This window comes from Micromesistius poutassou (assembly GCF_964030765.1).
Source record: "Micromesistius poutassou genome assembly, chromosome: 24".
Taxonomy (NCBI): Eukaryota; Metazoa; Chordata; class Actinopteri; order Gadiformes; family Gadidae; genus Micromesistius; species Micromesistius poutassou.
The window spans coordinates 7,760,678-7,785,635 of NC_140294.1; the positions used below are offsets into that span (position 1 = coordinate 7,760,678).

The window sequence follows — 24,958 nt, forward strand, 5'->3', positions numbered from 1 at the left end:
AAATGGTATTGAGAAATGAATGAGCTTCTCATGATATCAGAAGAGAAAAAGAGTCAATATTCTGACCTCGTCATTTTTCACCTGCTTTAGCAATGTTATCGTTTGTTTCTCATGCCAATAAAGCTTTTATGAATTGAATTGAAGGTCATCCTGCTGTTCTATTGGTTCACTCTGTGCTGAAGGAGCCAAGCGATTGGTCCCAGCTAAGACGTTGTCATACACAGGAACAGGAAGAGACTGACAGGGAGAGAGGGAGAGACAGAAAGGTCCATTAGAAAAGCCTTTTAAAAGGCTTCATGCACTTCTGGTTGAGAGAACCTTGGAGGAGACTAATGACGTCATGGAGGAGGCTGTGGGCCTCCCTTCGTCTTCGTCCTTCTTTGAAATGATTCCTCCTCCTCATCACTGCAAGGAATGGTGAGCTGGTAGGACTAATTCAATCATTGACATCACTTCCTCCATCGCTGTCTCCTCACTGGCAGAAGTCTTTCCAGCCCCCTGTTTGTCAGTCTGTTTTGCCTTGATTCATATAAAATAGAACTCCCATTGAATATGGTGTCATTAAATGTGCAGGATTTATTGGCACCTAGCGTCGGGGCTGCAGAATGCAACCAACTGAATCCTCCCCCCTCCCCACTCCCTTTTCAACGACGTAGGGGATGTAAAGATGTCCTGTACTGCATGGAAATCCTAAAAGAGGTCTTCGTCCACCACGGCATCGAGTAGGAGAGAGTCAAAGGATGAGGTTTCTTGTAATTCTATTCAAGACTATGAGTCATAGCTTGCAAATAAGATCGTCATAATGATCTAACTACCAGAATAGCGGGCCTGTCGGACAAGTTGCTCCTCCACACTTGGTCAAGTGTGCATGTAACAAGCATTCCGCAGCTCACACACACACACACACACACACACAGCACGCACACACTGCACTTACGTACACACACACCACATACACACATACAGCACACATACACACAAGCACGCGCGCAACACCACACACACACGACTACGGCAAGTCGAGATAACAGCCCCGACGTCGATACACTCTCCCAGCTCAGACGTCTATTATAGACTACACTTTATACTTAACTATTTATTTCTTAAATATTACTTGCCTCCTTGAGGAGGCAAGTCCGCAATGCCTTATGATATTGATATCTCCCCTCCCCCTTCCCACTGTTTTAACGGCCCCGCCGTCGACACTCTCCCAGGTAAGACGTTCTGCTATAGACTGTAGAAATTACGATAAAAGTAGTCAACACAATTTGTCACATCGACAACGAAACAGAGTGTTGTTTATTTTATCATATCATTTTTTTTTAATTCAAACATGCTCCGACCGGCATATCAAACAAGTGGCGCTATCTTAAAGAGCGTCCCTGTAGCGCAGAACGAAAACATGTCAATAACACAGTATGATGAATTATGTCTATAGAGTCAACCACAAGACTACACTTTGTTGCTAAAATGTAATATTACTCTCCTCCTTGAGCCTTCCGAAATGTCTTTACACTTTGTTGCTCAAATTTTATAATAAGATAAGATACACTTTATTGTCCTTGAAGGAAATTTGTCTTGGACTCCAATGCTGTCATATAAAGCTGCTTTACAGTAATAACAGTACAGGTACAGACCTGTACTGTACCTGTAATCTCATCCTTGAGCCTCAAGAAATGATATTGATATCCCCCCTGCCGACTGTTTTAGTTGTTTTTGTGGTGTTCCCAACACAGAATTAACCAGTGTGGTAGATCAGTTATGTATGTTCAATATGATTGGTACTTAATAAGGTGGTCATCTATTGGTTGTCCTGTAAAGTATATAAGGCAGAATCGCCACCAGGGGGACCTCTTGGTACTCTGCTCTGCCTGGATAGCTTCACGCTATTGGTTACCTGGTTATAAATAATTATAAAACGGGGGGCCTAAATCAAGTGATCTGATTGGTTCCCAACCGTTGTATATTGAGCGTATACACACAGCTATGACGCCCGTTCAGTTTACAGAGTTCAGTATCACTCCGCGCCTAACTTGAACTGTTGTTTATGTATATATAAAAGCGATAGCATAGTTCACTGAAGCCTAAAAACATGTTGATTGCTGGAGAGGGTGGAAATGTTGTAAAGCAATAGGCACACGGTCGGCAATTTAGCCTACTATCGAGTTCGAGTGAACTCGATAGAAGGCTAAATTGCCGGCGAACCAAGCTACCGTCTTTAGCCTAGCCTTCTCTCTGAAGGACGCTACAGTGTGTTGCATAGCAACCGCCGTACACTTTGCCGGCAGCCAGGAGGGACTACTTTTTTGTATTCGTTAAAAAAAATGCTTTTCCGACTTTCTAGCTTTTTCAAAATTGAGGGTGTCTATGACTTTCATTTCGCCATATTTACGTAACCGTTTTATAAAAGCAATAGATCACTTCAGTCAGTGATATACGGTCATTATACCACAGTGAAGGGGGTCGCCGCCCCTCCGCTGCGCGTCGGGACGGACAACGCCCCTTAACTGTGGTATAATGAGCGTATACCACAGCCTGTCGTGATCTATTGCTTAATTATACTAAGTCATGAGTCTGCCGTGTGCGCTTCAAGTTCCTCTTAAACAGTTAGAACTTAAATAGTGTTTAAAACACAACAATTTTATTTTTATAAATTTTGGTGTGTATGACTGTGTGACTGTAGGCGACTGCTGCCTGTCTTGGCCAGAAATCTTGAAAATGAGATTTCAAGATTTCATCTTGCCCCCCCCCCCCCCCCACCACACACAAGCCCTGCTTTATTTCACTATAGTTAGGTAGGTTGCTGCCTTAGCTGTTGTTACTACAGTTTATTTCACTAAGGTGCTTCTGTAAATGAACACAATTTTCAATTTCAGAAGAAGCTGTTTGTTATTATTATTTTTAACTAACCAATAGAAGTTGCCATGCATTTTTAAAATGTCAACGCACTTTGAGTCCTGAATAACAGTAAAATATATAGAGGGTATTCGCACGCCCCTTTTTACGTCGCCGCGGCCATTTTGTTGACATGACACTGATTGAGAGTGAGTTGTCTGAACTGAGTGAAGTGAGCTGTCGTTCTGAGTTATCAATATTATGGCTTCGTTCGCACGTTATCAAATGGAAACCATCCATCGTAACGTTACAACTTACTCCCTGTGATAAAATAATGTATAGACTGTGCGCTAGACCGATCTAACGGGGTCATCCCTATGTTCCCCGCTTTGTATGTGACCGGTGTTTTTCGTAGGTGGAATCCGGAAGAATGAATATTAGGGTTACGGTTAGGTTTAGGGTTAGGATGAGGGTTATGGTTAGGGTGAGGGTTATGGTTATGGTTAGGGTTAGGAGTCAGCGTGTGAGTTTGCCTGACAGGCTGTCTGTCCAATCCTAGCGCTTGAGGCTGAACATTTTCCGGATTCCACCTATGAAAAACGCGACCGGGGAACATAGTTTACGCTCCCGATCTAACTCTAACTACTACCACAGGTAACTCTCTCGTTACCTGTGGTGAAATGTTGGGAACAGACTTCGCTATGAGTAGTCGGCTGAAGTCTCGCCTATTAATTCTAGCCAGCCATAAATCTCTCCTTCGCTGGCTCAAATCCTCAGTTTGTCGCGTAGAGCCTATGTTAGGAATGTCAACTATGTCAACAATATGGCCGCCGCGAACGCGGTGACGTTTATAGAATAAGGTCTATTGAATAATTGATTTGCATGCATAGTATACTACACTTTTCATTGAACAATTACCCCTGTAATCATTATAATGTATTTTATATTATAATGTGATGCAATATCTTCACATAGCCACAGGGGTCAGGACCGAGCACATATAATAAAAAGCTGTAACACCTGCACATAGCCACAAGGGGGCAGCAGCTGATCACACATACAAGGAGGGGGCAGGCTTTTAAAGCCATAGAAGACGCCCATCCCTACCTGCTATTTAACCTCAGACTCAGACGACAGAAACCCCTGGGCAGCGTATTGATAAGATATTCAGCTAGGAGTCGCTCCACACATGAAATATACAATTCCTCTCCTTTTGCTTCATAGATAATAGGCCAGAACCTTTACCAAATAAACTGAGTTAAAAGCGATCCTGTTTAGGCTACCTTTTCTGAAAAAGAACACAACTATGTAATCAAATGCTCACACACTAGCTGCTTTCACACATACGTGTAAGTCCTGATATTCTCCTGCTATTCTCCTGATGGGCCGTATGTGCGAACAACATATCCAGACATTTGTACCCTGAAAATCTCCTGAATAATACTATCCCTGAGGTAGTATTTTCTCCGTAGGAAATGTAAATGACCTTATATGTAAATTAGGAGTCGAAAGTCTGTATTTCTCACACCACTTGAGTGGGCGTGTTGATGACACTTCTGCATATCCTTGAGTGGCCCCCTAAATGATAACCAGCCTGTTGCCTTTTGTTCGCTGAATGGTTAAAAAATATTTAAATGTTGGCACTGCTTTTAAGAAGTCATTCGTGGTGGACGCTAAAAGATAGGTCTTATCATAACCCTAAAATATATTAACTTTATTACAGGCTCTAGACCCAATAGACAACAACAGATACAAGATTCTCACAAAACACACCTTAAAGTGTGTTAGTTCCATCATGGGATAGTTGAATGGCTTCCTGTGTCTGTCCTTGGTACCTCACTCCCAGTTCTTGGGCTTTTGTAGACGCCTTCTTTCTCCTGGGGAAGAGAACAGACGGATAAAGAAGCAACAGGAGAAATCCATGTCAAAGAATGAAGGGAGAGAGAGAATATACCTCATCCAGAGGAAGACGAGGAGGGCTATGGGGGATAGTAAGGCCGCAGCGGTTCCTACAGCAACTAGTGTGTGTGGTGATGGTGAGGAACCTGCAACATCCATAGGCCAGTATTAGACTGTGTGCTCAAGTCCTTAAACCTGACCCTTTGAAACATCAAAGGTGTTGGTCTATCAGATGAACGATTACCTGTCACATAAATGGACAACAAGGTGGAATTATGACGTCCGATTCCATTATGCGCTCTGCAGTAATAGTTTCCTCCATGCTGGGATGAGATATGAGCGATGGTGTAGTTCTGTCCTGATTGTCCCACTGAGTCTTCATGGTCCTTGAACCAGGTGAAGTCAGCTGCTGGGTTGGCATCACTGCTGCAGCTCAGAGTCACTGAGCTGCCCTCCTCTATCTCACCAGAGGGACTTGAATACACAGATGTGTTTTTAGGCCCATCTGGAGGTCATTGTAAAAACATGTTGAAACATAACATGGATTAGTATTAACGATATTGGAAAGAAAAGCTTTGAGAGCTTTTGAATTGAATACATGATGAATAAATATCTTAAACATGAGAGAACTGCTCCATGAGTGTTTTCATGTTCAACCTTTTGCATTTAAAACAGAACTCTCATATTATAAAATAGCAGAGAGTGATGATTCATGTAGACGAGGTTTAGCTGAGTAGGTGAGTGCTGCTCAACTATTGTTCTTCTTAGGGTTTATTCTTTCTTTCTTTCTTTCTTTCTTTCTTTCTTATTCTCTACCAACTTTGGGACCCTACTCCTTCCACAACTTTTCACCTAGAGACTCTATTCTAATTTGAAAATGTTCAGATTAGCTTGGAATCGCTATCGCTATCATTAACATATTTTAAACTTTTTAAGATATTCTACTTTTAAAATACCTTTTTTTACAATGACGTCAATGGGATGACCTCAATTGTAAAGCCGTCCGCCCGTTCTCTGACTCTTCAACTACTTCAGACTTAGTCACCTTGAACCGTTGACCTTCGTCCCAACATTTAAAGGTCCCATGGCATGCTATTTCATGGACGCTTTAATATAGGTGTTAGTGGGCCCCTAATACAGTACTTGAAGACGTTCAAGAAATCCAGTCTTGGTGCAGTTACAGCCACTACGAGCCAGTCCCACAATGTCTTTAGAGGCGGGTCCAGGTGGAGGGTGGGGGCGTGGCCCTGAGCAGCTTGTGGCCACGGTACCATGCGCTAGTGTTTACAGTGGAACACTGAACACTCCGGGTGCTCCGGCAGGAGTCCTGGAGCTCTATATCTAAATAATATCATATTATATTTAGATATCTATATAATATAATATATATATTATCATGGTCAAAAGCTGTTTGCGCCTCCGGATGATATTATGAATCTCAAACGACTGCATCGGGTTCTCAGACGCCTCTGGTTCTTCCACTTCCACGTCAATATTAGGTACAGACTGAACCGCGAAATGGAGGAGAAGGGGATTGTTGCCCGGGGTTGTCTGCGTCGGGTTGGTTGAGAAGGAATTGTGAACCGCGACATGGAGGAGAAAAGGATTGTTGCCCAGACCGCCCCCGGGGCTGCCTGCCGAACGCTGGCCGCCCCCGGGGCTGCCCGCCCAGCCCCGCTGCCACGGCAGCAGTCCGTCGGAGCCCCGCTGGCCGCCCCCGGGGCTGCCCGGCTCCGACGGACAATCCTGGGCAACAATCCTTTTCTCCTCCATGTCGCGGTTCACAATTCCTTCTCAACCAACCCGACGCAGTCTAGTCTTTTCACCAAATGGGAGCTTTATGCAAGCTTGCGTTATTGTGTTGCGTGTGTAACGGATGCCAACTAGCCTGGGCTAGCTGGCGTTAGGACGTTTGTAAATCCTCACACCCCTAGCCTTAAGTACGCTTCTAGCCGCTGAGTTAGAGGCCTGTTCGACTCCCATGCCGGTATTGTCGTAGTTAGAGAGGTGGCAGGTTCGAGACCCGCGAGCGGTCGAACTGCTCTCTGCTACATATGTTATGCGCCATAACACCAACAGCAGAACGGTTCCAAATAACAAAGAACACTTGCGTTACAGTGTGTGTATTCACACACACACACACATGTGGCGCTCTCACGGTCCTAGCTCATTGTCTCATTGTTGGGCCAAATTCTCTGAGCGGGCCAAGCAGATAAAGGGGAGGTAACCTGGTCCCGGATCACGTCATACTAAGTAAGATAGCTACTTCTCGGTTTACACCTAACGCAATTTTTAGCTACTGGGGGACCATAGGGAGGCTAGGGGAACTCAACTTAATGTTAGAAAACCTCATAAAGTGAAATGTTCATGCCATGGGACCTTTAACAAATCAATGTCCTCTGATCTAAACTGATTTTCGATATCATTTAAACTTTTTCCAGAATCAATATTTTAATTTCATACCCGCTTCATATATTTTCAATTGGTCGTCCGTTGAGGACAGAGCGGGATGACGTCTCTAGACTCAACGAGTGAGTGACGTCATCACGTCACTCACTCTACCTTTTAACACCAATACTTCACCTAGAAACACAATGTCTAGCTTAAACGGTTATGTTATTTCTTGTTACACTGGCGCTAAAATGATTAATCGATTGTAAATATGATTATTATATATGGGGTGTGTGTGCAGGGACCCCGTTTATATGGCTAGAGGCTAGGTGATTGGTACATATCTGCTGTACTCCCGCTAGAAGCTAAATGCTAACAATAATGCTAGAAAATGATCATTTTACCTTCATGCTATTCACACAAAAGAGGTGTCACATGAAAGCTGAGACTCCAAGGAGCTCAACGGTATGAGCCTCATCATGTTCTGAGCTTATTTTGATCAATAGATTTGATGGAATAAGGTCAATAGGTTCTGTTCAAATCCCTTCACTTGATTTTAGCCATTTAACATTTCTTTAAATCTTCAACTATGTGGCTTTACTAAAATATATTTTCAACCTCACTTTGCACTACAGCACTCACCGCATATTCTGTAGGAAATGCATTTTCTGGTTTCCTCTGTATTAGTGTGTTTTACTCACACTTCACATCGATGGAGATGGATTCTGATGTTGTCCCTCTCTCATTCTTAGCTTCACAGAGATATTGTCCAGTGTTTGAAGACTGGATGTGATCAAAGACGACCTGTTGACCCAGGCCCGTCACTCTGGAGGAATCATCTGTAGTAACCTTGAACCAGGAGAAGTTAGCTGCTGGGTTGGCATCACTGCTGCAGCTCAGAGTCACTGAGCTGCCCTCCTCTATCTCACCAGAGGGACTCACGCTCACTGAGGGGGTCTTTGGAGCATCTGGTGGCAGGTGTGTTGATAACAAGTGTTAGTTAAATGTATCACAAAAGTATTATCAAACATGTCAGGCTAGTATCATTGCCCTTTTCTTTGAAGCGTCACCAAAGACAAACATCAGCCTGCAGTCACCACCTCTGGCTCAACAGTGTTATTGCAGTCACAGGTAAACTGGGCCAATCAGAAACAGATGAAGTGGGATGTAATATACACATGGTACATTGAACGGTGAGGGTCTTTTGGGGAGAGCGGAGGGGTCGGTCACTTCTGACGGAGCAGGAGTAGTTCCCAGCATGCCTTGGGGTGGCGTGCTCCAGAACCAGCTGGTTATTTGGTTCCTCCAACAGGGAAACGTTGTTCTGGTACCAGATGTAGGAGGGTGGACCAGTCAGAGGACAACTGGTGATACAGCTCAGTGTCACTCTCTGGCCCTCTGTCACCGTGGCAACAGGGGTCACGTCCACGCTCAGGCCTGAATAAGTAATATATAGTATATAATTAAACCGCTGTAGAGTCCTGACTGTTTAATATTATTAGTATTATTGGCCGACTATATATAAAGTATTACCTGTGACGGTCAGAGTTGTACCATGTAAATCACCTTTCCATTCATGGTTCTTTGTTGTTCCATAACATCTGCCCTCATGTCAGTGTGGAGTCGACTTACACACTAAAGGGGAATGGAGGCGTTCGTATCCTTCAACAGCGCAGGAATAGCTGTCATAGTAGGGAGGCTTTATTTTTAAACTCTTCCCTCCTTCACTGATATGCCGTCCGTTCTTGTACCAGATGTAGTTAGGGTTACCAGCTAGTTCACACGTGTAACCACTGGAATATTTCAGATATTGTTCGTAATATGAGAACCGATCTGACCAGATCTGCAGATCTGGGTCCAAGAAAAAATGATTCAAAATGATTACAGATTACAGACTCACACACACACACACACACAAACACACACAATGTTGAGTAGTCTTATAATTCTTCAGAGTATACCTTTCACTGTTAGCTCCACTCCTGTTGGACCAGTAAATACTGTCTGGTTTGTTATGAACCTAAACTTGTACCAAGCAGAGTCAGTGTTTCTCAGGTCTTTGATTATCAGGGTACACTTTCCTTTACAGCTGGACAAGCTGCAGATGATCTCTTCACAGCTGTGTTCAACACGACCTGCATAGGCTGTATCACCTAGCAGTCCATTAGGTTGGTTTGCCTCTTCAGTAAACCACAGTCTTTCTACCGGGGCAGAGCGGTACTGTAGTTTGTAAGGGTATTCATACGCACAGCTGATGTTAACCGTTGATCCCCTTAAAGCACAGACATTACTAGTTGTGTATCTCACTGCCCAGTCACGATTACCCTTTAGTGCTGTAAAACAAAAGAACACATCTCATTGAGAATGAACAAGACAGAGGTTCAACTGAGGAAATGCAAGATCATGAGATACATTAAGATATGGAGGCTGTTGGGCGGAGCTGGAAACTACAGATACATGCGACCACTGAACTGTGGGTTCAAGTTTAACGTGCAAAAGTCAGAACAAAAGGAAGTGACAGAGCCAGCAGGAAATGGCCGTCTGTCAAATCTGTATGTTCCTCTCAAATGCATCTGCAACACTCAAATGTAGCAACACCCAGAATATCATTATCTACATAAAGATCTACAAATTGGGGATGGATGGATGAAAAACAAAGACTGGATATTTATCATGCTCACCCATTGAAAGAGTTCAACTAATTGTTCAGAATGTCAATGTACCAACCTGGTAGTGACAGAAGGAGAGCTAGAAATACTCTCACTGCTGAAGACATTTTCATAGTTTCTCCTCTCCTCTCACGTTGAGATATTTAAACACACCTGCGGGTAGAAAATGAAACTACCGGTATACATTAAAGTAGAAATATGTCCAAATCCTTCCTGGTGTTATTTATTTATTATTTATTTATTTATTTTGTGCGATAGTTCTTAGTACCTGTGCTGTAGAGATGAAGGTCAGGTTCATAAGCAATAAAAGAAGACATAAAGGAAATAAAGCATCTTACTGTAGAGGAAGAAGCTGGTCTGACGGTGTCTGTGGTCGGCCTGGTTGTGAAAAGACGCACATTAATGTTGAAGTACTTCCTTTATCTACACACAATTTATACGCAGCGGAAATATCATGGTCTGCTGGGCTTGGTTCAGAGTCACTTTCTGACCAATCAACAAGACATGGGGGATGGGTTGGTGGTATCACTGGGATGATCTCAAATAATGACTGTGGCAGAAATGGCCTTGGGGCAGGGGTGGACAGTAACAAAGTACATTTACTTGAGTACTGAACTTAAGAACATTTTTCGAGTGTCTTTCTCTTTCCTTAACTATACATTTTTATGGAAATGTATGACTTTTATTCCACTACATTTGGAATACAAATAATGTACTTTTGACTCCACTTCTCTCTCTGACCTCCAGAGCATCATGGTCATATCTGAAGTCCATGTTGGAGGTCTTTGAAATGAAGAAAGATTCCTAACGTTTAATATGTTTGCCCTGTTTTCCATGCCCAAACTTCCCCGTCCAACCTGAGAAAGCTGTCATTTCTACAGGCTTTGTAGCATATTCTACAATCTTTTAATAATATTTAACCATGAGGATATGATAGATAGATACTTTTATTGATCCCCAAGGGGAAATTCAAGGTCACAGTTTCTTTAAAGACATCACACATAACATACACATACAACAAACAGGGTCATAAAAAAGAGCTCCACATGAATACTATGGACATGATATGAGGGGGCAGTTTGTAAACTTTAGTTGCTGAAAAACGTGCTTCACTTGTTCCGGATTAAACTCTAGTTTTGCTTATTTTTTTGCCCAGATTTAGCAAAAGACGATCCTTCCAAACTGTTCTATAATTGTCATGTCACTTTTGCACACATATAAAATGAGAATTATATGTTAAATCTATCTTAATCTGAAGCTCAGTCGTATACATAAATCTAGATCCTAAATCTATATATGTTACAACCCTCTAGTCTAGGGGATAGAGGGGTTAACATAAAGCCAACTCAAACAGCCCAAAGAGTTTTGGTTTCCAAGTAAACAATAAGATTTATTGTAAAAAGAATATCAATTCTGAAAGAAACTATACGTCAGGGTGAGCCTGGGCCAAAATAACAAACATAACAGACGTACCTTTAACAAAAAGAGTCTTTCTAATTACATCTAAAAACAAAGGGTAAGCCTAGCTCCCTGACTTGGTAAAAAAAAAACAGGAGAAAATGGGCACCAAATAAAAGGCCACTCACCCCTACCAGCTTCCAATGGGCTGAACCAAAGTTGAACAAAACCTCAACATCTAACGTAAAACATGGCAAGAAGCACCTAAGAAAGCGAAAAGTGACCAATGGCCACAGTGGCAACAACCAGCACAAAACAAAGCTAACAGGCAGGGACACAAAAAGGTGCACGTATCAAACAAGCATGAGCTTGATGGAGCGTCCGGCAGACCAGGTGGAACTGATTAGGCCTTTTACCCAAAGGCAGAGGAACAAACAGAGAGAGGAAAACCAAACCCCCACAAATACATAGGATCACCCCAACCCACAAAGGTAAACATAATGTTTGTGTCGTTCAATAAGGGAATGCTGAACTACTACTGCCGTTCCCTGAGATAAGGCATCAGCCAACACGTTGTCACATCCCTTCTTATAGCTCATCTCAAGGTTGTAGTCCTGGACCATGAGAGCCCAGCGCATGAGGCCATGGTTGTGGTCATGCAGGACAGGAAGACCATTGGGTTGGTATTTGTGTACACCTCAGCAGGCAACGGGCTGGATCCCACATACACTTCAACATGCTGCTCCCTTCAAATGATGTGGTTCCTTGAATTTTAATTAAATTTAAATTATAGGTCATAGATTGCAAATAAGATAGCGATTATGATATACTTAAAAAGTGGTCCTTTCTCTGAGCTTTTTTTTTGTTCTGGGCTACTAAAGAAACATGGCAGGCTCCGTGGCATAGAGGACCCACTCCCTATGTATTGTAGCAGGCCCGTGGGTGTGGGGTTTCCACGCCACCAAGTCAAGTCGAAAAGAACCAACACACACACACACACAGCAGTAAAAGGTTCAGGGGGGTTTTATTTACCCACGGGTTTCATAATCCATATTCAAAACGTTCAGTCCAGGGGTCAGCTCCAGAAGTGTTCTCAATACAAGCGGTCGGTACACAGTAATCCATTCCGTACAGTCTTACTCTCATCTGCCAGTACACACAGTGTTAGCTCCCCAGAGGCTCACACAGACACCCTCCCGAATACCTAACCTATCTCTTCCCTTTTAACCACCCAGCACTCCAGGTTACCTCAGGTTTGTGTCGTTAATGGGAGGAAGTCCATGTAAGGCTTGGCGGTGGAGCCAGCAGGCTGCCAGATATCGCCATTCAAATAACACCCCCCTCACTCCTCCCTGGCGTCTGCCACAGTATATTTAAGAACCTTATTCTAGGAAACGAAAAGCAAAAGCTTCTAATTTTCATTGGATTATATTGAATTTAAACATAGTTAGGAATTTCATGTTGCATGTCTGTCAAGTATTTTCTGCTAGAAGCCACAAGATTCTCACAAAACACACCTTAAAGTGTGTTAGTTCCATCATGGGATAGTTGAATGGCTTCCTGTGTCTCTCCTTGGTACCTCACTCCCAGTTCTTGGGCTTTTGTAGACGCCTTCTTTCTTCTGGGGAAGAGAACAGACGGATAAAGAAGCAACAGGAGAAATCCATGTCTAAGAATGAAGAAGAGAGAGAATATACCTCATCCAGATGAGGAAGACGAGGAGGGCTATGGGGGATAGTAAGGCCGCAGCGGTTCCTACAGCAACTAGTGTGTGTGGTGATGGTGAGGAACCTGCAACATCCATAGGCCAGTATTAGACTGTGTGCTCAAGTCCTTAAACCTGACCCTTTGATACATCAAAGGTGTTGGTCTATCAGATGAACGATTACCTGTCACATAAATGGACAACAAGGTGGAATTATGACGTCCGATTCCATTATGCGCTCTGCAGTAATAGTTTCCTCCATGCTGGGATGAGATATGAGCGATGGTGTAGTTCTGTCCTGATTGTCCCACTGAGTCTTCATGGTCCTTGAACCAGGAGAAGTTAGCTGCTGGGTTGGCATCACTGCTGCAGCTCAGAGTCACTGAGCTGCCCTCCTCTATCTCACCAGAGGGACTCACGCTCACTGAGGGGGTCTTTGGAGCATCTGGTGGCAGGTGTGTTGATAACAAGTGTTAGTTAAATGTATCACAAAAGTATTAGCAAACATGTCAGGCTAGTATCATTGCCCTTTTCTTCAAAGAGTCACGAAAGACAAACATCAGACTGCAGTCACCACCTCTGGCTCAACAGTGTTATTGCAGTCACAGGTAAACTGGGCCAATCAGAAACAGATGAAGTGGGATGTAATATACACATGGTACATTGAACGGTGAGGGTCTTTTGGGGAGAGCGGAGGGGTCGGTCACTTCTGACGGAGCAGGAGTAGTTCCCAGCATGCCTCGGGGTGACGTGCTCCAGAACCAGCTGGTTATTTGGTTCCTCCAACAGGGAAACGTTGTTCTGGTACCAGATGTAGGAGGGTGGACCAGTCAGAGGACAACTGGTGATACAGCTCAGTGTCACTCTCTGGCCCTCTGTCACCGTGGCAACAGGGGTCACGTCCACGCTCAGGCCTGAATAAGTAATATATAGTATATAATTAAACCGCTGTAGAGTCCTGACTGTTTAATATTATTAGTATTATTGGCCGACTATATATAAAGTATTACCTGTGACGGTCAGAGTTGTACCATGTAAATCACCTTTCCATTCATGGTGATATGTTTTGAACTTGAAGCGGTACTCTGCTGAATCTGTGACTTTGAGGTCAGTGATTCTCAGAGTGGAGCTTCGTCTCCTTTCGTCAGAGTACTGAGCACGGCCTTTATATTCAGAGTCTGTCTTGAGGTCCCTGGGCTGTTGATTATCTCTCCATATATACCAGTATTTATCTGATATATAGGTTGATCCATACGTTCTGTATGTGCAGGAGATGTCCACTGATGTTCCTTGTAGAACACACATGGTTCTGGTGGTGTAGGACACTTTGTAACAACTGTAGACAGAGACACCTGAGAAAGGAATAGCACCGTTAGAGTTCTTGAAGCACTAATCTGGTGGAAATTTGTAGTCTTAGTGTTTACTTGGAGAATAACTATCTGGTTTAGTTCAATGAGAAAATACCAGAGTAGAAACTACAATAGAAGAAACTAAAAAGATATACTATAATAGAAGCTGTAGTTTCTACTTATTCCTTCGGTATCACTTTACAAGGGTTAATTAATGAACCATTCATTAACATTAATTAAAGCAGTCATTAACTTTAACTTACAGTGAATAACCAGTTCACTAATGGTCTAGTAATAATTGACTAATGGTGTTCATGTTAACTAAAGTATTGATTTATACATTAGTTCATATGGCTAGACTTAACCTTAACTCTAACTCTAACCCACAACCCTAACTCCTGTGCTAATATATATTAATGCTTATTACTGCATTTACTGAATCAACAGTAAATTAATGTACCCATATTGTCAAGTGTTACTATGCTTTCTAAAATGTATTCTTAATAAGGGTCCTCTTATATATTATGTAATTGATTGTCTTCCTACAGTAGATTTTGCTATGTAAGGTCCGATAGAGAAACTATTCCCTCCACCACAATGTGACAGAAAATATGTTTCTCTAATGACTTTCCATTCATAACACATGTAGTTATTATAGTTACTAATTCATAACACATAGTTATTACAAAAAGCTCCATAACATCTGCCCTCATGTCAGTGTGGAGTCGACTTACACACTAAAGGGGAATGGAGGCGTTTGTATCCTTCAACAGCGCAGGAATAGCTGTCAGAGTAGGTAGGGTTTATATTTAAACCCTTCACTCCTTCACTGATATGCCGTCCGTTCTTGTACCAGATGTAGTTAGGGTTACCAGCTAGTTCACACGTGTGACCACTGGAACATTCCAGATATGGTTTGATATATGAGACCTGCAGATCTGGGTCCAAGAGAAAAACTGTTATTCATAATGGTTCAGATTACAGACACGCACGCACGCACGCACGCACGCACGCACGCACGCACGCACACACACACACACACACACACACACACACACACACACACACACACACACACACACACACACACACAATGTTGGGTAGTCTTATAAGTCATCAGAGTATACCTTTCACTGATAGATTCACTCCAGTTGGACCAGTAAATCCTGTCTGGTTTGTTATGAACCTAAACTTGTACCAAGCAGAGTCAGTGTTTCTCAGGTCTTTGATTATCAGGGTACACTTTCCTTTACAGCTGGACAAGCTGCAGATGATCTCTTCACAGCTGTGTTCAACACGACCTGCGTAGGCTGTATCACCTAGCAGTCCATTAGGTTGGTTTGCCTCTTCAGTAAACCACAGTCTTTCTACCGGGGCAGAGCGGTACTGTAGTTTGTTAGGGTATTCATACACACACTCTGGGTGCTGGCGGCGTGCGTGTGCGCGGTGATGTCAGCGTTCAGGAGGTCCACCTCCAGCCGGTCGCTCCGGTAGACGGCCCCCAGCAGAGCCCCCCTGCAGCGGGGCTGGGGGTGCCCTGACAGACCCTGAGGGTGGAGGGGGTGGAGGTCAGAGACACACAGACACCACAACAGTCCAGTGGTCTGGGGGGTGTGTGACTGCCTGCTCTAAAGGTTGTGGGTTGGATGCCAGGTGTCCCCTGTCTAACCCGTAGGCGTCCTGGAGCCAGACGGCCCCTGAGGCTCCGTCAGACCACCCTCCTACGCGCGTCACTGCTAACAAAATGGACCCTTGTTTTGAAAAGAGGAGTGTGAGGAGATCTGTGTTCACCCAAACGTATACAACACATATTGAAGGAACACAAAGACACACAAAGGGAGTCTTCTTCTTCTTCTCCTTGATTATTGAGGCAGTTGTCAGGGACGCGGGAAGTCAGTTTGAGTTGGGGTTGCTGAGAGAAAGTATATATAATGACGTCATAATAAATGATGCGCAACATTCATGGTTTACGTAGTAATACGGCCAGCAACATTTTACACCAGTTTTAGAACGTTTTACACTACAGACATGTTGACCACCAACATGCCAAAGCAGCTATAGAACCTTATTCAGCAACGGACAGATCACACACACACGGAATGGAGGTTTATTTCTGATCAAGACCATTTATTATTGACGCCGGACTAAAGCCTAACGTAACAATAACGGGACGCGTTATTGACAGCCTAACAGCCTAAAGTAACAATTTGAACTTAATGTAAAAATAAAGAACTTTTACTAAACGTAACAATAAATAACTTCAAGTTGAAGAACACACACACACACACACACACACACACACACACACACACACACACACACATTGACTCAGTGAAGGCCGCACTCCAAAACCAAAATAAATAGAACTCTCCAAGGTGCTGATCCTGCTTGGCTGCATGGCGCACTACCAGATCTGTGACACAAACAAGAAACGTAACTTACTAAATGAACCCGTGGGCTCCACAATATAAATATTATAACCATGACCAAAGAGAGCCTGCACAGCGGCAGGAGCATCATAAGAACACTTTACCGACCTTAAGCAGACGGTAGAACAGCCAAGGTGGTCCTGCACTCAGGGGGGGTGGGAATGATGGGGGGGGTGTCACCGTGGTGGGGGGGGGAGTGTTAACGTGGTGGGGGGGGGGTTAACGTGGTGGGGGGGGGGTTACCGTGGTGGGGGGGGGTGTTAACGTGGTGGGGGGGGGGGGTGTTACCGTGGTGGGGGGGGGTGTTACCGTGGTGGGGGGGTGTTAACGTGGTGGGGGGGGGGGTTACCGTGGTGGGGGGGGGTTACCGTGGTGGGGGGGGGGGGGGGGGGGGGGGAGAGACTAAAACATTTGTTGTTTTATTTATCTTTTCTGATTAATATATTATTATTCTTAAGGCTCTTATGTAACATTATTTAGTAATAAAAGGAGAATGATGATGGGCTGAACACACGAGAACATTCAGTTGATCCACTGAGTTGTTTATTATCATTATGCTTCATGAACAAATACAACAGAAAAATGGTCCCTTACATGTACACAATAAACACAAGGACTGAAACAATAGAAGCTGCAGACTTTACTAATCATAAACAGGTGTGCACGTATCTTTAATAACTGAACATGTTCTGCGGCCGTTTGGTTCCCAACAGAACAAAAGGAATCAAGATTCAGTTTAAAGTCATTTACAACATGCAGCATTATCCCATAGACCTCTTGGTTATTATGAATGAAATATAAAATCTGATTAGGACAACAATGATGATATCATAGTCCATAGAACAAACATGTTTATGTCTGAAAATTACAAATATATAGTTGCATAAAAAAACATGTGATTTACCATCAGTAGGTATTTAATATACATTTCAAATTAAAAATGAGATCTTAATAAAAGCTGCTTAGCGAACCCTATGGGAGATCCTTAAAGTCTCTTCCTTTCATGATTCATCATCATCAACTTTTAGGAAGCCCCATAAAAAGGAGGGGGAGGGGGAGACGGGGGGGAGGAGAAGGGGGAGACGGGGGGGAGGGAGAGAGGGAGACGGGGGGGAGGAGGAGAGGGAGACGGGGGGGAGGATGAGAGGGAGACGGGGGGGAGGAGGAGAGGGAGACGGGGGGGAGGAGGGGGAGAGGGAGACGGGGGGGAGGGGGAGAGGGAGACGGGGGGGAGGGGGAGAGGGAGACGGGGGGGAGGGGGAGAGGGAGACGGGGGGGAGGAGGGGGAGGGGGAGAGGGAGACGGGGGGGAGGGGGAGAGGGAGACGGGGGGAGGGGGAGACGGGGGGGAGGGAAAGATGCGAGAGAAAGAGAGCGAGACAGAGACTATAACTGCCCTAGAGACTGACGAAAAAGCAGTGTGTGTGTGTTTCTGTGTGTGTGTGTGTGTGTGTGTGTGTGTGTGCCCGTCCCGGCCATCCTTTTTTTTTTTCCTACACACAGAGAGAGAGAGAGAGAGAGAGAGAGAGAGAGAGAGAGAGAGAGAGAGAGAGAGAGAGAGAGAGAGACTATAACTCACACAGAGACGCTGAGGCCCCGGCCCAGTCCCCAACCCCCCACCCTACCCCAAACCCAGGGAGGAGGTCCTCCTGGGTGAAGGAGGTCCTGAAGGTGTGGATGTGTGTCAGTGTGTCTGAGGACCCTCCTCCACCTGGGGACACTCTGTAGAAGGACAGAGTGCCAGCAGGCCGGTCCAGATACACTCCTACTCTGGTAGAGCCAGCGGGGGGGAGACGTATGGCTGTCTGTCTACCGTTGTACCAGGCAGAGTAACCACCATCATAACACTCAAGACTCCAGGACTTGTTGTTCCCTCCAAGCAGGCTGTCACCACCCCCTCCTCTCCTTGTGATTCCTCTGTATGTGACTCCTATATCAACACGTCCTTTCCTCTCTACCTCCCAGTAACAGCGGCCAGTCAGAGCCTCTCTACACAACACCTGGTACCAGGAGTCAAATCTCTCTGGGTGATCCGGATACGACTGGTCCTCTATGACCCACGTCACCTTTCTGTTGTCCTCAGACAGAGAGAGGACTCTGTGGGCTGTGTTTGGGTCCAGTGTGAGTTCACAGGCATCTGACGGAGAACAAGACATGATGAGCTACTGAACCCTTCTGCATCTTCATCATCATCATCATCATCACTAGTACTGCTGGAAGCATTGACATCTTAGATATGCTAGGATGCTAAATCCGAGGACGCTCAGGCGCTCAGGCACACACACACACACACACACACACACACACACACACACACACACACACACACACACACACACACACACACACACACACACACACACACACACACACACACACACACACACACACACACACACACACACACACACACACACACACACACCCCCTCTTCAACACTTCAGACATCATAACTTGGTCAAAATTCAACCGTTTACCATCACTCAAACTATTAAACAAATCTACACATTTGTATCTTCGATAGTATTTAATCAGAATTTCGATATCATTTATACTTTTTTCAGAATCACAGTTTTAGTTTCACTCCGGATTCGTTCTCAGTTGGTCTCACTCTAGCCGTTTGCCTCAGCTGTTGCTCGTTGAGCAATCAGTGGACATCACAGCACTCTGGAGGAGTCTGGTTAAAGTCACGTGGTGGAGGGTAGTGTGGTCTTTGTTAGTCTCTGGCCGTTTCTCAATACCAAGTACGCAAACTACGGACTCGCGGACTTGGAAGTGAGTACTTGGCAAGTCCAGACTTCCAAGTACAGACTTCCGAGGACGCGAGTACGCACCTGTGACGTCACCACCTCAGCTCTGTTAACTGCTTTACGGCCTCATGTAGGCATACACTACTGAACAATTTAAACTAATGATATAAAACTAAACCCCAGCCTCTTTCATTTTAAAATAGTATGTCAATATTTTGAATGAATATAAATGAAAAGATATGCTTATCGTGTGTATAAGCTATTCACACAACTTTTTATATGTAGGGTACAGATGCGCGTGCCTAACTGGCTATGTAGTTGGAGAGTAGACTATTGATATAATAATAATAACGAATGAGCGAGAAATGACTGATTAGAACACACACACACACACACACACACACACACACACACACACACACACACACACACACACACACACACACACACACACACACACACACACGATCGGATGGATCCGACCAAGATTTTCGTTGCCGTTGTGTTGGGTTTCCTCTATCAGCGACTTATACAATAAAAACAAATTATATTAAACAAAACCCCAGCCTCTTTAATTTTAAAATAGTATGTCAATATTTTGAATGAATAGGCCTACATTTTTGTTATATGTCAAATGTTCCTATATATTGCCTATTATTATAGCTTACATACTAATATTTTAAAACATGGGAATGCGAAATGCATCCTGGGATATTTAACGGTCCAAGTCCACACAAGTCACCTCCGATGCGTCCTCGGTGGAACGGCCAGTTTAAGAACGCATGGAGAACACACACGGGTTTTACGACTGTACTTGACTTGATGCGTACTTGGAATTGGAACAGTACTTGGGCTACGACTGATGACGTTTCACGAGAACGCAAAGTACACAAGTACAGACGAGAACGCGAATTGAGAAATGGCCTCTCTCTCTCCCTCATGGACTACAACAATGGACTACAACAATGGACTACAATAGTGGACTACAATAGTGGACTACAATAGTGGACTACAATAGTGGACGTTGTCCGACCACTTTTTTAAATGTCAGCCACAGTTCGGCTTTCGGCCCCAACCTCATTGATCGACCTGGCAACGTTTTCCCACGCCAGTTTTTTGCTTTTGGTGCTGATTCCGGAGGAAAGAGAGCCAAACAATATCTTATTTCTGGCCTCTACCTCCGAAATCAGCACCTCCACCTCGCATTCACTAAAGTTATTTTTTCTTCCTTTCTCCATTTTCTCCTTTCTCCTAACGAGCGCACTACTGCAGGTTTATTTATACGAATTAGCATATTAAATGAGGGAGGAGACGGGTGGAGATGGAAATGGGTGGAGAGACGGGCTCGTTCATGTGCGCTCAATGTCACGTTAATTGGGATGTACAAAGAGAATCTGTGTGAAATCGTGCTTACGCAAGGATTGATACATCCAGATTTTTTTGTGAGCATCAGCTTTCCAGATTTTGGCGTCCGCAAAGTTTTAGTCAGAAATCCACGCAAGTCTTACACAACAACACACAACTCACTGCCTCCCTGCTTCTAGCCAATCAGCTACTAGCCACCACCAATATACTACCCGGCCTTCTTTCATCCGCCGTCATGTCTCGTCTCCACCTTGGATTATCACTCCTGCTACTCCAGACTCTTAGGACTCTCTCCTCTACTCCACCAACTTCTGGCCCACTCAGCTACACCGCCGCTGACCTTCACCGCCTCAACAATAACCATCGTCTCTCTGCTGCTGCTGCCCCTGCAGCCAGCATAGCCGGAATCCTCCGCCGACGCCGCTACATCCATCCAGGTTCTGGCCCCTCTCGCAACCAACACCTCCCCCATGGCTCACCCATCCCCTCACTCTGGACTAACTCTCGCCCCCCCGTCACCCCCACCTGCCGTACTGCCAACCTCACTAACCTCCGTTCCCCCTCCCCTGCCCCCCCATCCATCTCCCTCGCACTGCTGAACTGTCGCTCCCTCTCCAACAAATCAGCCGTTATATCTGAACTGCTACTGGACAATAACATGGATCTGCTCCTCCTCTGTGAAACATGGCAACAGCCCCTGGACTTCTACGCTCTCAATCAAGCCACTCCTTCCAATTACAGTTACATTGCCAAACCCCGCCTCTCTGGCCGAGGGGGAGGCGTTGGCGTTCTTCATAAACAATCCCTGTCCATCACTGAACTGAACCTCAACCTCCCATCTATCTCATCCTTTGAACACCTTGCCTTCTCCCTCCCCAACTCTGTCACCACTGTTCTAATCTACCGTCCTCTGAAGCCACACCCATCTTTTCTCTCTGAACTGTCTGAACTCCTCACCATTGCGTCCTCTCTCTCTTCCCGCCTCCTACTTACCGGTGACTTCAACATCCACACGGACAAGCCGACCGCCCCACTGACATCTGACTTCCTCTCCCTTCTCGCCTGTTTCCACCTCACCCAACACATTGACTTCCCCACCCATACCAAAGGCCATATCCTCCACATAGTCTGCTCCGCCTCCCTACCCGTATCTAACCCCCATCCTCTCCCCTTCCCACTCTCTGATCATCTCTGCATCCTCTTCTCCGCTCCTCTACCCTCACCCCATAATCCCAAAAAGCTCTCCATTTCCTACCGCAACATCAAACCAGTCAACCCACTCTCACCCTCCCAGCTCATATCCTCTGCCTTCCCCCCTGACTCTGCCCCCTCTTCCCCTGACGACTATGCCATCATGCTCAACTCCATCCTTTCTGACTCCCTTGACTCCCTTTCCCCCTGGAAGACTTCCTCTGTCTCATTCACTAACTCCGCCCCCTGGTACACCCCGGAACTCCGCACCATGAAACAGACTGGCCGCCAACTCGAGCGGTTATGCAAGCGAACCCGCCTCACCGTTCACGCCGAAGCCTACAAACATCACATCTCCTCCTACCGTGACGCTCTCCATGCTGCTAAATCCGCCCACTTCTCCACCCTCATCAACAGCACCAACCGGAACCCCCGCATCCTGTTCTCCACCGTCAACAAACTGCTCCAGCCGCCGGACATTAATCCACCCTCCTCACCTGACCTCTGTAACTCTTTCCTCCTCGCCTTTAACCATAAAATATCCCAAATCAACAGCTCCCTGACTGCCGCCGTTAGTAACTCCTCCACCCCCACCATTCCTGTCCCCCCCCCCTCCCTGACCACCCACCCTTCCCTTCTTTCACTGCCTTCTCCCCTGTTGACTCCTCCCACATTTTGGACATCATCACTGCGTCCAAGACAACCACCTGCTCTCTCGACCCCCTCCCAACGACTCTAACCAAGGCTTGCCTCCCTGTCCTCATCCCCCACCTCACAACCCTCTTTAATCAGTCCCTATCCCTTGGTCATGTTCCCTCTGTCTACAAACTTGCCTCCATCACCCCCATCCTCAAAAAGCCCACCCTTGATCCAGCCAACCTCTCCAACTACCGCCCCATCTCCAACCTGCCGTTCCTCTCCAAAACTCTGGAACGCATTGTCGCCGCCCAACTCCACACCCACCTCCAGTCAAACAACCTCTGTGAACCCCTCCAGTCAAACAACCTCTATGAACCCCTCCAGTCAAACATCCTCTATGAACCCCTCCAGTCAAACAACCTCTATGAACCCCTCCAGTCAAACAACCTCTATGAACCCCTCCAGTCAAACAACCTCTATGAACCCCTCCAGTCAAACAACCTCTATGAACCCCTCCAGTCAAACAACCTCTATGAACCCCTCCAGTCAAACAACCTCTACGAACCCCTCCAGTCAAACAACCTCTATGAACCCCTCCAGTCAAACAACCTCTATGAACCCCTCCAGTCAAACAACCTCTATGAACCCCTCCAGTCTGGCTTCCGCCCGCTTCACAGCACCGAAACTGCCCTTGTCAAAGTCATCAATGATCTCCTCACCTCTGCAGACTGCGGTGCCCTCAACATCCTGCTTTTACTAGACCTCAGCGCAGCCTTTGATACTGTACACCATTCCATCCTCCTCAAAAGGCTGCGCCAACAGGGTGTTGAGGGCACCGCACTCGACTGGCTCACCTCCTACCTCACCGACAGGCAACAGTTCGTCTCCCTCTCTGGCCACACGTCCACCCTCTCTCCTGTACCGCAGGGGGTCCCTCAGGGCTCAGTCCTCGGCCCCCTTCTTTTCATCTGCTACCTCTTCCCCCTTGGTCACATCATCCGCAAACTCAATCTCGACTTGTTATGCAGATGACACTCAGATGTACATCAGTACCAAAACCACCCAAAACCCTCCCCTCACCCACATCGAAACCTGCATCTCTACAATAAAAACATGGCTGACCCACAACTTTCTCAAACTTAACAGCGACAAAACAGAGCTCCTTCTCATAGGCACCAAATCCACTCTCAATAAAACTGGACCCATCTCACTCACCATCGACGCCTCGACCATCACTCCCTCCCCCCTGGCACGCAATCTTGGTGTTACCCTGGACCCCACCCTCTCCTTCGATCCCCATGTCAGCTCCATTGTCAAGACCTCCTACTTTCACCTCCGCCACATCGCCTAAATCAGACACTGCCTCCCCCCCCCTGCTGCTGAATCCCTTATCCACGCCTTCATCTCCTCCCGTCTTGACTACTGCAACTCCCTCCTCACTGGCGTCACCTCTCATTCCCTCCATAGACTCCAAATGGTCCAAAACTCTGCTGCTCGCCTCCTCACTCACACCCGGTCCCGTGAGCACATCACTACCGTTCTCCACACTCTCCACTGGCTCCCCGTCAAACAACGTATCAGTTTCAAAATACTCCTGCTGACTTTCAAAGCTCTCCACCACCTGGCCCCGCCCTACCTGTCTGACCTCCTCGTCCCCCATCGCCCCTCCCGAGCCCTCCGATCCTCCTCCACTCTCACTCTCACCGTACCACCCTCCAAACTGAACACATTCGGTGACAGAGCCTTCTCCAGGGCAGCCCCCCGACTATGGAACTCTCTTCCCCAACCTGTCCGCGACTCTCCCTCACTTCCCACATTCAAATCCACTCTAAAAACCTCTCTCTTTTCCCAAGCCTACGACCTCCCCTACCCATAACCACCTTCATCCCTGCCCCTGCCCATGTCCCCCTGACACCTTTCATGTTTTTTATGTCTTCCACAATGTAAGCGTCTTTGGGTCACTGAAAAACGCTATATAAATTTCATGAATTATTATTATTATTATTATTATTATTATTATTATTAACAGTAGAACACGTATAGTTAAAAGCTTAAACAGCCTCGTTGGTGGATAGCAGCATAGGCTCTGTTTGATTGAATAAGGGTTGTATTTCTTGCCTACTACCTCCCACCGATCCACTGCCTCTCTGTCCTCTCCCTACGCTTCAATCACGTAATGATGATGATCTGACAATGCACGCACATTGTAAAAATAAACAAATAAGGAATGTATCACTACTTATTAATTAATTACTACTAATTATTATTACATAGTTCATGCGTTATATAAGCACCAGTAAAAAAATGTGTGTTTGTTGTGTGTCAAGTTGTTAACTGAT

General features: G+C 45.5%; 2 protein-coding genes across 4 annotated transcripts in view; both read right to left on the bottom strand.

Moving 5' to 3' along the window:
- On the bottom strand, positions 1 to 15,686 carry LOC311369813 (B-cell receptor CD22-like; the record flags this gene model as incomplete). The annotated part of the gene is made up of 12 exons (XM_084488000.1): positions 1 to 237; positions 4,609 to 4,712; positions 4,790 to 4,880; positions 4,979 to 5,239; positions 7,827 to 8,093; positions 8,311 to 8,562; positions 8,659 to 8,731; positions 13,209 to 13,342; positions 13,560 to 13,811; positions 13,908 to 14,249; positions 14,981 to 15,184; positions 15,374 to 15,686. Coding segments are annotated over 11 exons (2,292 nt in total), but the record flags the coding sequence as incomplete, so codon positions are not given.
- LOC311369531 (E3 ubiquitin/ISG15 ligase TRIM25-like) overlaps positions 15,571 to 24,958 on the bottom strand; it is a 15,188-nt gene continuing 5,800 nt past the window's right edge. The window contains exon 4 of one of the 3 annotated variants that reach the window (XM_084487755.1): positions 15,571 to 15,793. In XM_084487755.1, the coding sequence (XP_084343881.1) occupies positions 15,699 to 15,793 (95 nt within the window). In that variant the 3' untranslated portion in view covers positions 15,571 to 15,698. Of the gene's footprint in view, positions 15,794 to 17,916; positions 18,812 to 24,958 lie in introns of those variants that run through there. The other 2 variants (XM_084487756.1, XM_084487754.1) reach the window with 2 other exon arrangements.